This window comes from Pseudorasbora parva, chromosome 14 (assembly GCF_024679245.1).
Source record: "Pseudorasbora parva isolate DD20220531a chromosome 14, ASM2467924v1, whole genome shotgun sequence".
Taxonomy (NCBI): Eukaryota; Metazoa; Chordata; class Actinopteri; order Cypriniformes; family Gobionidae; genus Pseudorasbora; species Pseudorasbora parva.
In genome coordinates, this window is record NC_090185.1 from 15979172 (window position 1) to 15991327 (window position 12156).

Here is a 12156-nt window from a genome sequence, read left to right on the forward strand (position 1 = left end):
TCCACAAGTCATTTTATAAATCCTTTTGGAACATTTCCAAGCACCATATGTTAACTGTTGATCTTTTAGCAAGCAAATTTAAATATGGACTTTTTTTATGAACTTTTATTACGGAAACTGTTTTTAAGAACAACACTACAGTGATTGGGAGCTGTTAAGAAAAAAGTCATTATGGCAGGATAGCCGCACTCACAGAGACATGTTCATCAAAATTTGATTTATTAACAATGCATAGTGAAAACCAGAAGAAAATTGATTAAATTCAGGAGTGGACAAGGCCAACATAACAAACAAAAATAACAAATTTAGTACCCTCTAAATTTCCTAAAACAAAGAAAACACAAAGAAAAACTTCCCTAATTCCTTTAACCCAAACCATAGAACAAATTATACAAAAGAAATGGCATCACACAAGCGTTTCATGAGTTTTCGAGCATGTTTAGGCCCTGTTTATTCATTGCAGAATATTAGAATATTAGATATTTATTTTTTATTTCACCAGTAGGGGGTCCCAAAACATTCAAGCGCTGTAACTTCACCAAGCATTGCATTAAAGGAGTAGTCCAAAATTTGTTTTCTTAAGTTGTTGAGCGATACCGGGCTGGGCAGGCGGCAGCATGGGGTACGGGCCTGACTTACACCATATTCAGCCTGACCGCTGGGATATCCAGGTTTTGATGAAAATGGAAAAAGACAATAATTAATTAATTTCAAGGAAAATATCAGTACATGGTCTCACTCTGTCCAGTACTAGGTAACTTGTCGGTGACTTGACAAAACAATAATAATTATTTGAAAATTCATGGTTTATGTTACCGTTTAAAAAAAACACTAAAATAGTGTCAGCAAGTATTTATTAACTTTCAGGCTGATGTTTCCAATAAATACATCTTATATGTATTTAAGGCCAGGTGTTGACGAATTTCATGATTTGATTTCAATTTGATTCTGATTCAATACGAGTCGACAGTACTGGGCAAATTCTCAAAGAAAAATGAATGCTGTAAACTATACAGAGAGTCGGCTTGTACATTGTATACAAAGCAGTTAATATTAACCTTCAATATTATAAACACATAAATTACACACAAATAAGTTTTTTTTTATAAAAATAACATTATAAAACTAACTTTATTATTAGAATTTTCTACTCAATTAGTTTTTTTCTAAACATTTGGTGGCTGTCATAAAAACCTTACAGGTTTATTCCAACATACATTAAACACTGAAGAACAGTAAAAACTTAATAAATATGAAATATGGAGCATATATTTAGCAAAATGAGTACATTTTTCTTGCTGTCTAATGAGACACTGAATGTTTTTGGCTTTTTGTTACAAACTGATGTCTTTCCGTGGTTGAAACACTGAGCGATTACATGAGACAAGTTACAGATTTTCTTAAGGTCTACTGTATCTTTTAACACACCTTCATATGTTTATTGATGTTTATTTTGTGCTGTAACTAATAGTAAAGAAGAAGAGATGATCCATTCACGTGCTTTTCGAACTGCGGCTTCGCTTGATCAAGGCTCTACAGTGATCTGTAACTCCACACTAAAGAACGCAATATCTGAATTTTTAGTTTGAATTTCATAATAAAATTGACAAAATTTGAAATCTGATGCTCCACCTGAAATCAAAAACTTCCCTATATAGGATACGAAAAACAGTACGTCAGAATAGTAGTATGACCAAACAATATTCCCATGAGGCCACGGTAGTTGTATCCCTTTAGTCTTTCTCCGTGCCAGACGTAGTGTGATGACATCACCGTTTCGCAAAATATACGGATTGGCTGTACACACGAAAACGGAAGATTGTCGTGTTTAGATTTATCCACTCTGGGAGCAGGTTTCAGAAAATATCGTATTCATGCCTCCAAAACGCCGGATCCGTGTGGAAGAACCGCTGATACGGTACAAAATGTATACGTATACAGCTAAACGCGTCTCCGTGTGGACAGGGCCTTAGAAGTGGATAAATCTGAAAATGGCAATTTTACGTTTTCGTGTGTACAGCCAATCTGTATATTATGCAAAACGGTGATGTCATCACACTACATCTAGCACGGTGAAAGAGTTGAGGGATACAACTACGGGCACTGGGCATGCGCACATAAATCATTTAATTACCATATTTGCATTATTGTAATGGTAGTTTTACGATTGGGGTAGGTGGGGACATTAATAAAACACATCTGTTAAGTAGCAAATGTATTTATTGTTATTTTATCATGAGATTTTGCCTCAGCTCCTACCACCGCTATACCCCTTCTAGCCACAACTCTTCTTCTCCATTTTTTGTTGTATTTCTGTAGCAGAATTACAGCGCCACACACTGGCTTGGCATGTATACTACATTGTTTTGAGTTGGTTCTGGGAAAAAAGGATCGGATTGGGAAAGCTCTATCTTCGTGTGGACGGGGCCTTAGTTTGAATCCTAATTAAACAAAATTAATTTAAAATTAAAATGAATTGAAACTGTGTTGGAGTAGGGTTGGAACTGAACTAAATGGAACAAAATAAGTTTTGCACCCCTGCTCTAGTACTAGGTCTTCTTACCGGTCATGTGAGATGGAGCTGCGTTTGGATGTCCCATCTGCATAGGCTGACCGACTGTATATACCTGCGTTCTTACCACAGCTGTGGGAAAAACAAGACAAATAAAAATTATAATTCTAATCATTTTACTACCAGACTAAATAATGTAACATTATACATTCTATTAAAACTAAAACACTTACGGATGGGCTTTTGGCACATTTTATAGATAAAGCAGCAGGGGCAGCAGCAGCAGACGATGACGGACACAATGCAGGAGACCACAATCCCCACTATTACTGCAACAATGGCGATGACACTATTGTTTCTTAAGCGGGAAAGATTATAAAAATATAAATATTAAGCAACAATAATATAAACACTCTTTAACATGTTCTAGTATATTTAATATATACAATCATGTTTATATATCATAATTGTATTATTTAAATATTATGTATTTATTAGTTATTTTGCTATGTATCTGCAGTTAGTTTGGAGACTGGACATTTAAACTCGCTTCTACACTGTTCTTTATTGGCATCTATTGAACCTTTACATTCGTGGAAAATGTTCATTGCGTGAACAGCTCTTTAGATTATTAAAATATTCTTTACACTAAGGAAAAAGTTACTTTTAGAACAGTTCACTAAAAGATCCTTAAGGGAACCAAAAATGGTCCTTTAATGGAATGGTTGTGAAAATCTTCTTTTGGAACAGTTATTATCAAGATTGTAGGCCCTAAGTAGCTTAAATTTTGATCGCAACTTCCAAAATAAAACATTTGCACTTTGTAGCATTAATAATTAAGTTGCTTGCATATTGTAGGTAGTAAATAAAAAGTAGCCTGTCTGTTCATTCTCTCTCTGTCACATGTCTGTCCTGTCTGGGTTTGCACTTGTGGTGTTTTGAGTTGTATTGGGGTCATGTGCTCTTGTCTTCTGTCTGGACCCCGCCCTTATCATCTCATTATTGTTTAATTAACCCCACCTGTTCCCTCCTGATTATTACCCTTTATCGTCCTCCGGTCTGGGTGGTTTCGGAAACCCAGGGCTGTGACTGGTTCGTTGATAAAAGGGAGTAGCGTTGTGTCCGGAAGTGATTCAGAGATGGATGAAGCGTATGGCGTGGAAGGTAGGTGGTGGAAAAAATAAAAAGGTGGAGTTAGATTTCGGGAACAGATAGTGATAAGGAGCATCATTCAACAAGAATATGTTATAAGAATAGAGAAGAATATTACGTACTGTTAAAGTGTGTGTCTTATGCTGTTGGTATAATCACTCCATTGAAAATTACCAAAGCTATTGTGTAATCGATTGGTCAGATTGACAGTGCAAAAAATATGAGGAATGGTAAATTACTGATAATATTGTTAGTAGCCAACAAAATGCAGCGCTTGGACTAAAAACATTGCTTGGTCAGAAGGTCACATACACAGTGGTAGAACAAAAGAAGTGGGTCAGAGGAGTAATATTTGGTGTTTCATCTGATCGATTGGTTGAAAAAAATCCAAAAAGTTATAAAAGGAGCTGTGGTGAAAGAGTATTTAGTTATGCAGTTAGACCATTATGTTCCTCCACCACTGAGTTGCTGCTGTTTAGAGGGAAACAACGGGTGAACAGGATTTGAAGCCAAAATGTTGTAATTGTGCTGGGAAGCACAGTGCAGGTTATGGGGGCTGCCAGTGCAGTGACAGAAGGTCTGACTTATGTTGAGTGTCTCAAAAAGGTTCAGATGTTAAAACCTAGGAGATATAGAATTGAACAGAATATTCCAGTTAACTGAGTAGTCCATAGCAGAGTAAATGTGAATGGAAAAATAATGGTAGTCGACAAGATTGCAATTGTTTCATTTTTGGCTGAGGTAGTGAACTGTTCAGCGCAAACAGAGAGTAGAACATCGAAGAGATATCATCGAAGATATGTTAGATAGGTGTGATTTAGTCTGTGTTAATGATGGAGGGACAACAAGAGTTGATTTAGTAAAAGACAGGTTTTCTGCAATACATTTAACCATTGTTACTGGAAACCGTGTGTGTGTGTGTGTGTGATATTGGATCAACATTTAATAGGTAGTGATCATTTTCCAATTATTTGCAAGATATGAATTGATTTGGAGGTTTTCCAAATACTTGGAAACATGGGATTATTATTCCAATCGCAAAACCAGGAAAGGACCACTCAGCAGTGTCTAGTTATAGGCATATTGCATTAACGTCTAATCTGTGTAAAATTATGCGGAGTGGTTATTTTTAGATGAAAGTTCTCATGAAATCAAAATCGATCTTTTTTTTACTTTGTTAGCAGATTTTACAAGTCTTAGGATGAACAATTAATCCGTGCAAGTTAATACACAGACATTGTTTACTGTGGTAATCTTTAATAAAAATCAAAAAAGTTACTTCCGGTCTGAAAACGGCATTCCTTCTCAGCTGATGTTAGTTTGACGGCTTGCATTTTAAAATGCGTAACCACTCCCCTCCAGCCGTTTGTCTGCTATGAGGGAGAGATGGAGAGCTGAAGTCAAACCCTGCCCTGTGTTCAATAGACATTTCTCACAAAAAAAAACGGAAATACGTAATCATTGCATGACATTCATGCTGAACGAGAGGTTGAGGTGAGCCAAATTTAAGCTTTGTGTTTTGCAATCTGGTCACCTGATTTTTTTTCTTTTTTTCCTTTTTCATGAATTTAACAATAGGCAGCCTGGTCTCATCGTTAGGTATTAATACGTTATTTTCAAAGAGACTAAACGTACGTCTTAGTACGTTTGGAGAAGTGCTAAAATGTAAATTATAGATGTATTTGCAACATTTAAACATAGTATTATTACATTTTTACAGCTAAAAAACGTAAAATATTTACGAATCCATCATGAATTTTTTTTTGTTAAGAATACAAAACTTTATACTGGTAAAAACATTTTTTTTTTTTGTTATATCATAAAGATATCTATATAATTTCCCTTTGACCATTTTATTGATTAATGTACGATCCCTTAACACTACCCCAAACCCAAACCTAAACCTACCAATTTAATATAGAATATAAAGAAAATAAAAGGTAAAACGTTGGAAAATGACGATTTTGATAACAATATAGCATTAAAAAAAATATTTTAAAATTAAAAACGGCTAATCCTACACTTACCCCTAAACCTACCCATTAGCATTTATTAAAACAACGTACTGTTATAAATCAAAGCATAACAGACAGACCAGTGTACTCACAATAATTTATTTATTGCAAAAATGTCAAAAGCGGTACCAAAAGTAGTTCAAATGAAGATGTGTTGCAGTCGCAGTCCTCTCTGGTGGTATATAACGTTAATAGTTTTGTATGAGGTACAGAGCAGAATGTTAGCTATTAATCAATGAAAATATTAATCCGGCTTCTCTCCGTGAAGTTGCGCGTTTCCCATTTCAAATACAAATCGACTGAAACACGGCATGTCTAAAATCTGTGACGAAGCAGGCGAGAGCCAATGAGCGTTCGATGTCACTGCCGTAAATCATGTCGTAACGCTTCATGAGGGCGCGTTTTTTAAATTTGAATTCATAACGAGCGCGAGATTTGATGTTTACCGTCGGGCTCAATTTGGATTTGTTTCTCGCAAACATATGGATTCTAACGATTTGGATTACAGCGAACGAATAAAGTGTTGTGTTTTGTGAATTGATGTTGTGTTTTGGTGTATCTTGTGATCGCCAGTTGCTGAATAGGAGAAAATGCCTTTTTATGTCTCACAGCAAACAACAAGCTAAATACTACAAAATGGTTGGCAAGAATGTTATTCATCTGACGGTTTTAAAATTCAGTCTTCTTTTAACATTATCTAGTCACCCGAAATGAGTTTGTAGCAGAAGTCACGAGAGCAAAATGTTATTTTATATTTCTGTTATTTTATATTAGGTTGATTAACTTAGTAAAATGCATTTAATAAATGTGACTGAAAACATGTATTGATGCGACTATTGGATATAAAATAAACAATATTAATGCCATGATTTATGGGAGCCTGGTAAATTACACGTAAGTTACACACTTGGATGCGTAGATAATTTACATTTTAGTGCTGTCAATACATCAGTATTGTACATTTTAGTGCTGTTAATAAGTCAGTATTGTACATTTTAGTGCTGTTAATAAGTCAGTATTGTGTGTGAAAACGTTAGTAAATGTACGTGTATTAGAATCACACTTTACGTAAAAATACTCACGTATTTTCATGAGATCACGTTGCAATAGGCGTACTCTATTTTATTTTACTGGATATGGAATCTTATTTATTTTCCCAAATCTTAAGAGACGTAAATTAAGCATGAAAGTATACAAAATCCAATTAATGAGGTGGAAAAGTGGACAGATAAATGGGGATTTTGTTTATCAATGCTAAAACAACAGGCTATTGGTTTTCCAAAAAAGAGAGAATGTCCTATAAGATTACAATTATACGACAAGCAATTAGAACAAGTGAAAGTGATAAGCTATCTGGGGGTATGTTTAGACACAACTGATTTTTGCAACACATATTCAAAAAAATGTAAATACATGCAATAAAGCTGTAAAAGTATTCTTAAAAGGTATCCCAACTGCAGATAGTTATGAAAAATGTTAATGTTAAAGCAGCACTAGGTAACTTTTCAACCTTTCAACCGTTCAGTAACGCGGCTTTTAAAGGGCTTGTAGACGCCGCATCACAGAAATGCCGCTCATACGGCAGAGCAGAAAAGTTAGTAAGATCAGCCCCGGAGGATGACAGTCTTGTAGTCCTTCGTCGGCAGTTCAAAACTGGGAGGATGACGAGGAAGAGATGTAGCTTCGTCCACCACTTCTTGGTGTTGACCTGGTTGCTTTCTATCAGCTCTGTGGACTCACAGATAGGCTCATTGGGAGCTGGTGCAGACGAGGCTTTAATGAACATGGCCTTACAGTACACCTCTCTGAAGCAGAATTACTATCTGTCGGGGGACTCCTACGACCGCTGTGACAGGGCTGGATTATTGCGGCCCAAGCGGTATATTCATCGGAGCACAGGACGAAGCTACATCTCTTCCTCGTCATCCTCCATCCCAGTTTTGAATTGCCGACGAAGGACTACAAGACTGTCATCCTCCGGGGCTGATCTTACTAACTTTTCTGCTCTGCCGTATGAGCGGCATTTCTGTGATGTGGCGTCTACCAGCCCTTTAAAAGCCGCGTTACTGAACGCGCGCTCTGTGAACAACGAAACTCTGTTACTGGCGGATTTTATTAGGGACAAGGAGCTGGACTTGTTTTTCATCACGGAAACATGGCACAAACAGGACGATGATATTCTTTTAATCAGCTGACTCCAGCGGGCTTTGGACTCATTGATGTTTCACGAACTACAGGTAGAGGTGGTGGTATTATAGTTCTTTACAAACTCCAATACAAGATTCATCCTGTGTCCGTTCCTCCTTTTAAAACTTTTGAAAGTCTTGTTTTAAATGTGTCTGATACTCACTCTGCTCTCCATTCTGCCATGGTCACCATCTATCGACCTCCTAAACTGACTAAGGACTTTCTGTCTGAGTTTGCTGATCTTCTTTCTATATTGTCCGTCAGATTTAAGAGAATTTTGATTCTGGGTGATTTTAACTTCCATGTAGATCAGAAAGACTGTCTCTTGGCCAAGGATTTTCTATCACTCTTGGATTGTTTTAATTTTTCTCAGTTTGTAAATGTCCCCACTCACTGTAAAGGACACACGTTAGATTGAATTGTTGCAAATGACTCATCTCTTTCTAATCTCTCTGTTGTGGATGCTGGACTCTCTGATCATCTAGCTATCTTTTTTTAATATTGAGACATTTCATTCTAGTAGAGAGACTTCGCGAATTATTTCTTTCCGTAAATGGCAATCTATTGACCACGCTACCTTTGCAAACTCGATTGTCTCTTCTCTAGTTGGCATGTCTTCTGCTCCTCTTGAGGATAAAATTTCAGCATTCAATAATGTCCTTACAGTCAACTTGGACATCTTTGCACCCATAAAAACACAATGGTGTTTTGCGTAGACAGAAGGCTGTGTGTCGGAAATTAGAGCGAAAATGGCGTCAATCCGGTTTAAATGTGTTCCACCAGGCATAAAAAGATTGCTTGTCAAACTACAGAGTAGCCATTGAAACTGCAAGATCTACCTATTTCTCAAACATTATTGATAATAATCAAAGCAATCCCAGGAAGCTCTTTTATACAATTATCAGTCTGCTTAAAGCAGATGGGGTCAGTTCTCTGACTTTATCTGACGGGCTGTGTAATGAGTTTATCAAATCTTTTAGTGAAAAAATGTATAATATTCGCACAAATATCCATTCTTTGCAGCCTGCAGATCTAGCAGTTAACACTCCTAGGTTCTTTGGCATTCCTTTAATCCAAATTTACTTTATTACAACCTGAGATGCTCTGCAACCAGGTTTCTGGTATGAAAGCTACCACTTGTATATTTGATCCCATTCCTGGTAGCCTGTTTAAATCCTGTTTTGGTCCTTTATGTTCCTCAGTTCTTGCTATAATAAATGACACTCTGTCAACTGGGGAGGTGCCAGCAGCACTTAAAACTGCTGCGGTTACTCCAGTTATAAAAAAAGCAAAATTCTGATGTGAAAAATCTTTCAAATTATCGTCCAATCTCAAATCTATAATTTCTGTCTAAAATCTTGGATGGTGTGTTTGCAGCTCAATTAAACAAACACTTAATTGAAAATAAACTATTTGAGCCACACCAATCAGGATTCTGTAAATTGCACAGCACTGAGACTGCGTTGGTGAAAGTCGCTAATGACTTACTAATTGCCTCCGACTCCGGCTCCACGTCCATTCTCATTCTCTTGGATCTTAGTTCAGCCTTCGACACTATTGACCATGTCCTACTACTTAATCGCCTCGAACATGTATTTGGCTTGTCAGAGACTGTTCTTGACTGGTTCGAGTCCTATTTTTGGTGTTCCACAAGGGTCAGTCTTGGGTCCTTTACTCTTTAATATGTACATCTTTCCACTTGGTCAATTATAACAATCTCTCAACCTTAACTATCACTTTTATGCTGATGATACACAGATTTATATCCATACTAGACCGGGTCAGCAAGTGAACGTTGGTGAAACTTCCTTTTCTGTCTCTAAACGGCTCAAAAACAGAAGTCATGCTCCTTGGATCTCCACATCAACTGCGAAAGGTTGGGTCTCCTATTCTGTCTGTTGATGGCGTTGCACTGGAGCTTAAGTCCAAATTAAAAAATTTGGGTGTCATATTTGACGCCACACTGTCATTTGAGCCGTTTATCCAGAATACGGTTAAGACATCATTTTATCACCTCAGAAACATAGCCCGGCTACGTCCAATGTTATCCTTTTCAGTAGCTGAAAAATTGGTTAACTCTTTTGTCTTTACGCGCATTGACTACTGCAACGGTCTTCTAGCTGGGGTATCTAAATCATCACTGGATAAATTACAATATCTTCAAAATTCAGCTGCTAGAGTACTATCTGGGGTCAGAGCCAGGGACCATATAACTCCGGTCTTGGAGTCCCTGCACTGGCTACCTGTTAGATACCGTATTGATTTTAAAATCCTTATGCTGGCTTATAAATCTCTGCACAGTATGGCACCTGAGTATTTAACTGACTTATTAATCCCGTACACACCACATCGCAATTTGCGCTCCTCTCAGAGTGGTCTTTTGGTTGTCCCGAAGACGCGGCTTCATACATGGGGTGACCAAGCATTTTCTGTTTATGCTCCTAAGCTCTGGAATTTTCTCCCGGCCGATATCAGGGAAGCAAATTCATTAGTGACTTTTAAATCTCTTCTTAAAACATTTTATTTTAGGATTGCTTTTACATTAACTTGATTTTATGCGTTTATTTTCTTGTACTTACATTGTGTTTATTCATTTGCTGTTATGCTTTTTTTTAATGCTGTCTGTAAAGTGCTTTGAGAAACTTGCTTTTAAAGGCGCTATACAAAATAAATATTATTATTATTAAATTGACATACAGGGTCCGCGGGGTATGAGACGACCCTCGCATTACTAGTTCAGGGCTATCAGGGTTGTCATGTCAACAAATGCACGCGCGATGGCATCCCCTGTTGTAGGATGACAGCTTTCGACAGTAGTTGAGGACATTATTTTTTCCCAACTGTAGGGGGACCCCGAGAGCAAAAGTTACCCAGTGCTGCTTTAAAAGCACTAATATAAACAAGGTTTTATTCAATTCCTTTATTCCAACTCCTTTATATTTATATAGCCTTTAGTTTTTACATTATGTTGCTCAGGGCTCCTGCATCGCATACATTCTCCAGGCGGAGTATGTGTGAAACAGAAAATGTGTGAACGGCAAATGTGTGAACGGGCGTAACATGTTAATCTGGGGGATACTTTTTGCAAACTGCTTAAGACCACAACCTCTGTTGGAAATGATGAGTGGAGCTACAGAGAGGAAGACAACCTTAAGCCACACATTGCACAAATAAAAATATCAATTTAATAATAAGGTTTCGGGTCTAAAATTAACCTCTACAATTGGAATATAGATTTGATAATAAGGTTTCAGGTTTGAGATTAACACCAACAATTTGATTAAGATAAGATATAACATTACTTGCACACAACACAGTTAAGAAGATATTATGTACTTTTACCAATATGAGGAGGAAGTTAAAGCAAAAACTGACCCCAAAATGAAAAATGCTCTTTTTAAACTTTTAGCACACATTACACATCAAAATTTCTCCCCTTTTCAGTTTAGCAGGCGAAAGATACAAATATACAAGTTTGGAACGACATGTTAAAAGGGACTTTTGGGTTTAAGAGATATTTGTAATGCAATAGAAATGACTTACGTAGGCCTATTGCACTGTTCTTGGTCATCCTCGGTTAATTTCCAAAGTTCACTGGAGCAGCAGTATCTGTTTCCACAGGTCCCACAGCAGTGCTCCCATGAACCACAGTAAATCGGAGGCTTGTACATGTTACTGCTGGTGTAGTAGCCTTTACAGTCATCACCATAACCTTAAAGAACAGGGGAAATGTGACCCATTTTATATAAATAAAAAAGAAAGAAGATATTTAAAGTAACGTTTAATTTTTTTTTTTTTTTTTTTTGTACGTTACATTCATCTGTAAACCGCCCAAGAACAAGTTTCAAGTGTTTCTATAGATTTCTATAACAGGTCGTCTAACTTACCGACTGTGACCGTGAATAAACCCGCAGACAGGAGCAGAAAAAAGACGACGGTGGAGGCCATAGCGCTGCTCTTACTTCTTCTGTTCTGATGAAGTCTACAGCTTTGCCATATCCTGCCTAGGCTCGTGAATATTAATCAGGTAGGTGGGTTTTTGATCAGGTAAAAAAAAGCAAAAGAAGAAGAAAAAAATTGTGGAACTTATCTGAATGTATAAATATTAAAATCACATAGAATTTCTATGAATCTTTTTTGTTGTTCACCTTTAAAAGCAAAAATTATTGGATGTAGGAAGGTCTTATGTCGATTCAGTGCCTGATTTGTTTGATAGCCTGCCCTACAGAATAACGTTCAAAATGCATCTTTAAGAGGGTGTAAAATATATATTTTCTCACTCATAGATAT

At 36.9% G+C, this 12156-nt stretch overlaps 1 protein-coding gene across 2 annotated transcripts; it reads right to left on the reverse strand.

Moving 5' to 3' along the window:
* Positions 1-202: 202 nt before the first annotated feature.
* Positions 203-11864, reverse strand: LOC137040194 (protein shisa-5-like). 2 transcript variants are annotated; one of them, XM_067415639.1, is made up of 6 exons: positions 11754-11864; positions 11410-11578; positions 3554-3601; positions 2746-2870; positions 2564-2644; positions 203-658 (listed from the first exon to the last, which is right to left on the reverse strand). In XM_067415639.1, exons 1-6 carry the CDS (start codon positions 11812-11814, stop codon positions 636-638), a joined length of 507 nt encoding a protein of 168 aa, XP_067271740.1. In that variant the 5' UTR covers positions 11815-11864; the 3' UTR covers positions 203-635. The 2 variants fall into 2 exon arrangements, with proteins under 2 accessions (XP_067271740.1, XP_067271738.1); XM_067415637.1 differs by having other exon boundaries at positions 2564-2656.
* Between the last annotated feature and the right edge of the window lie 292 nt (positions 11865-12156).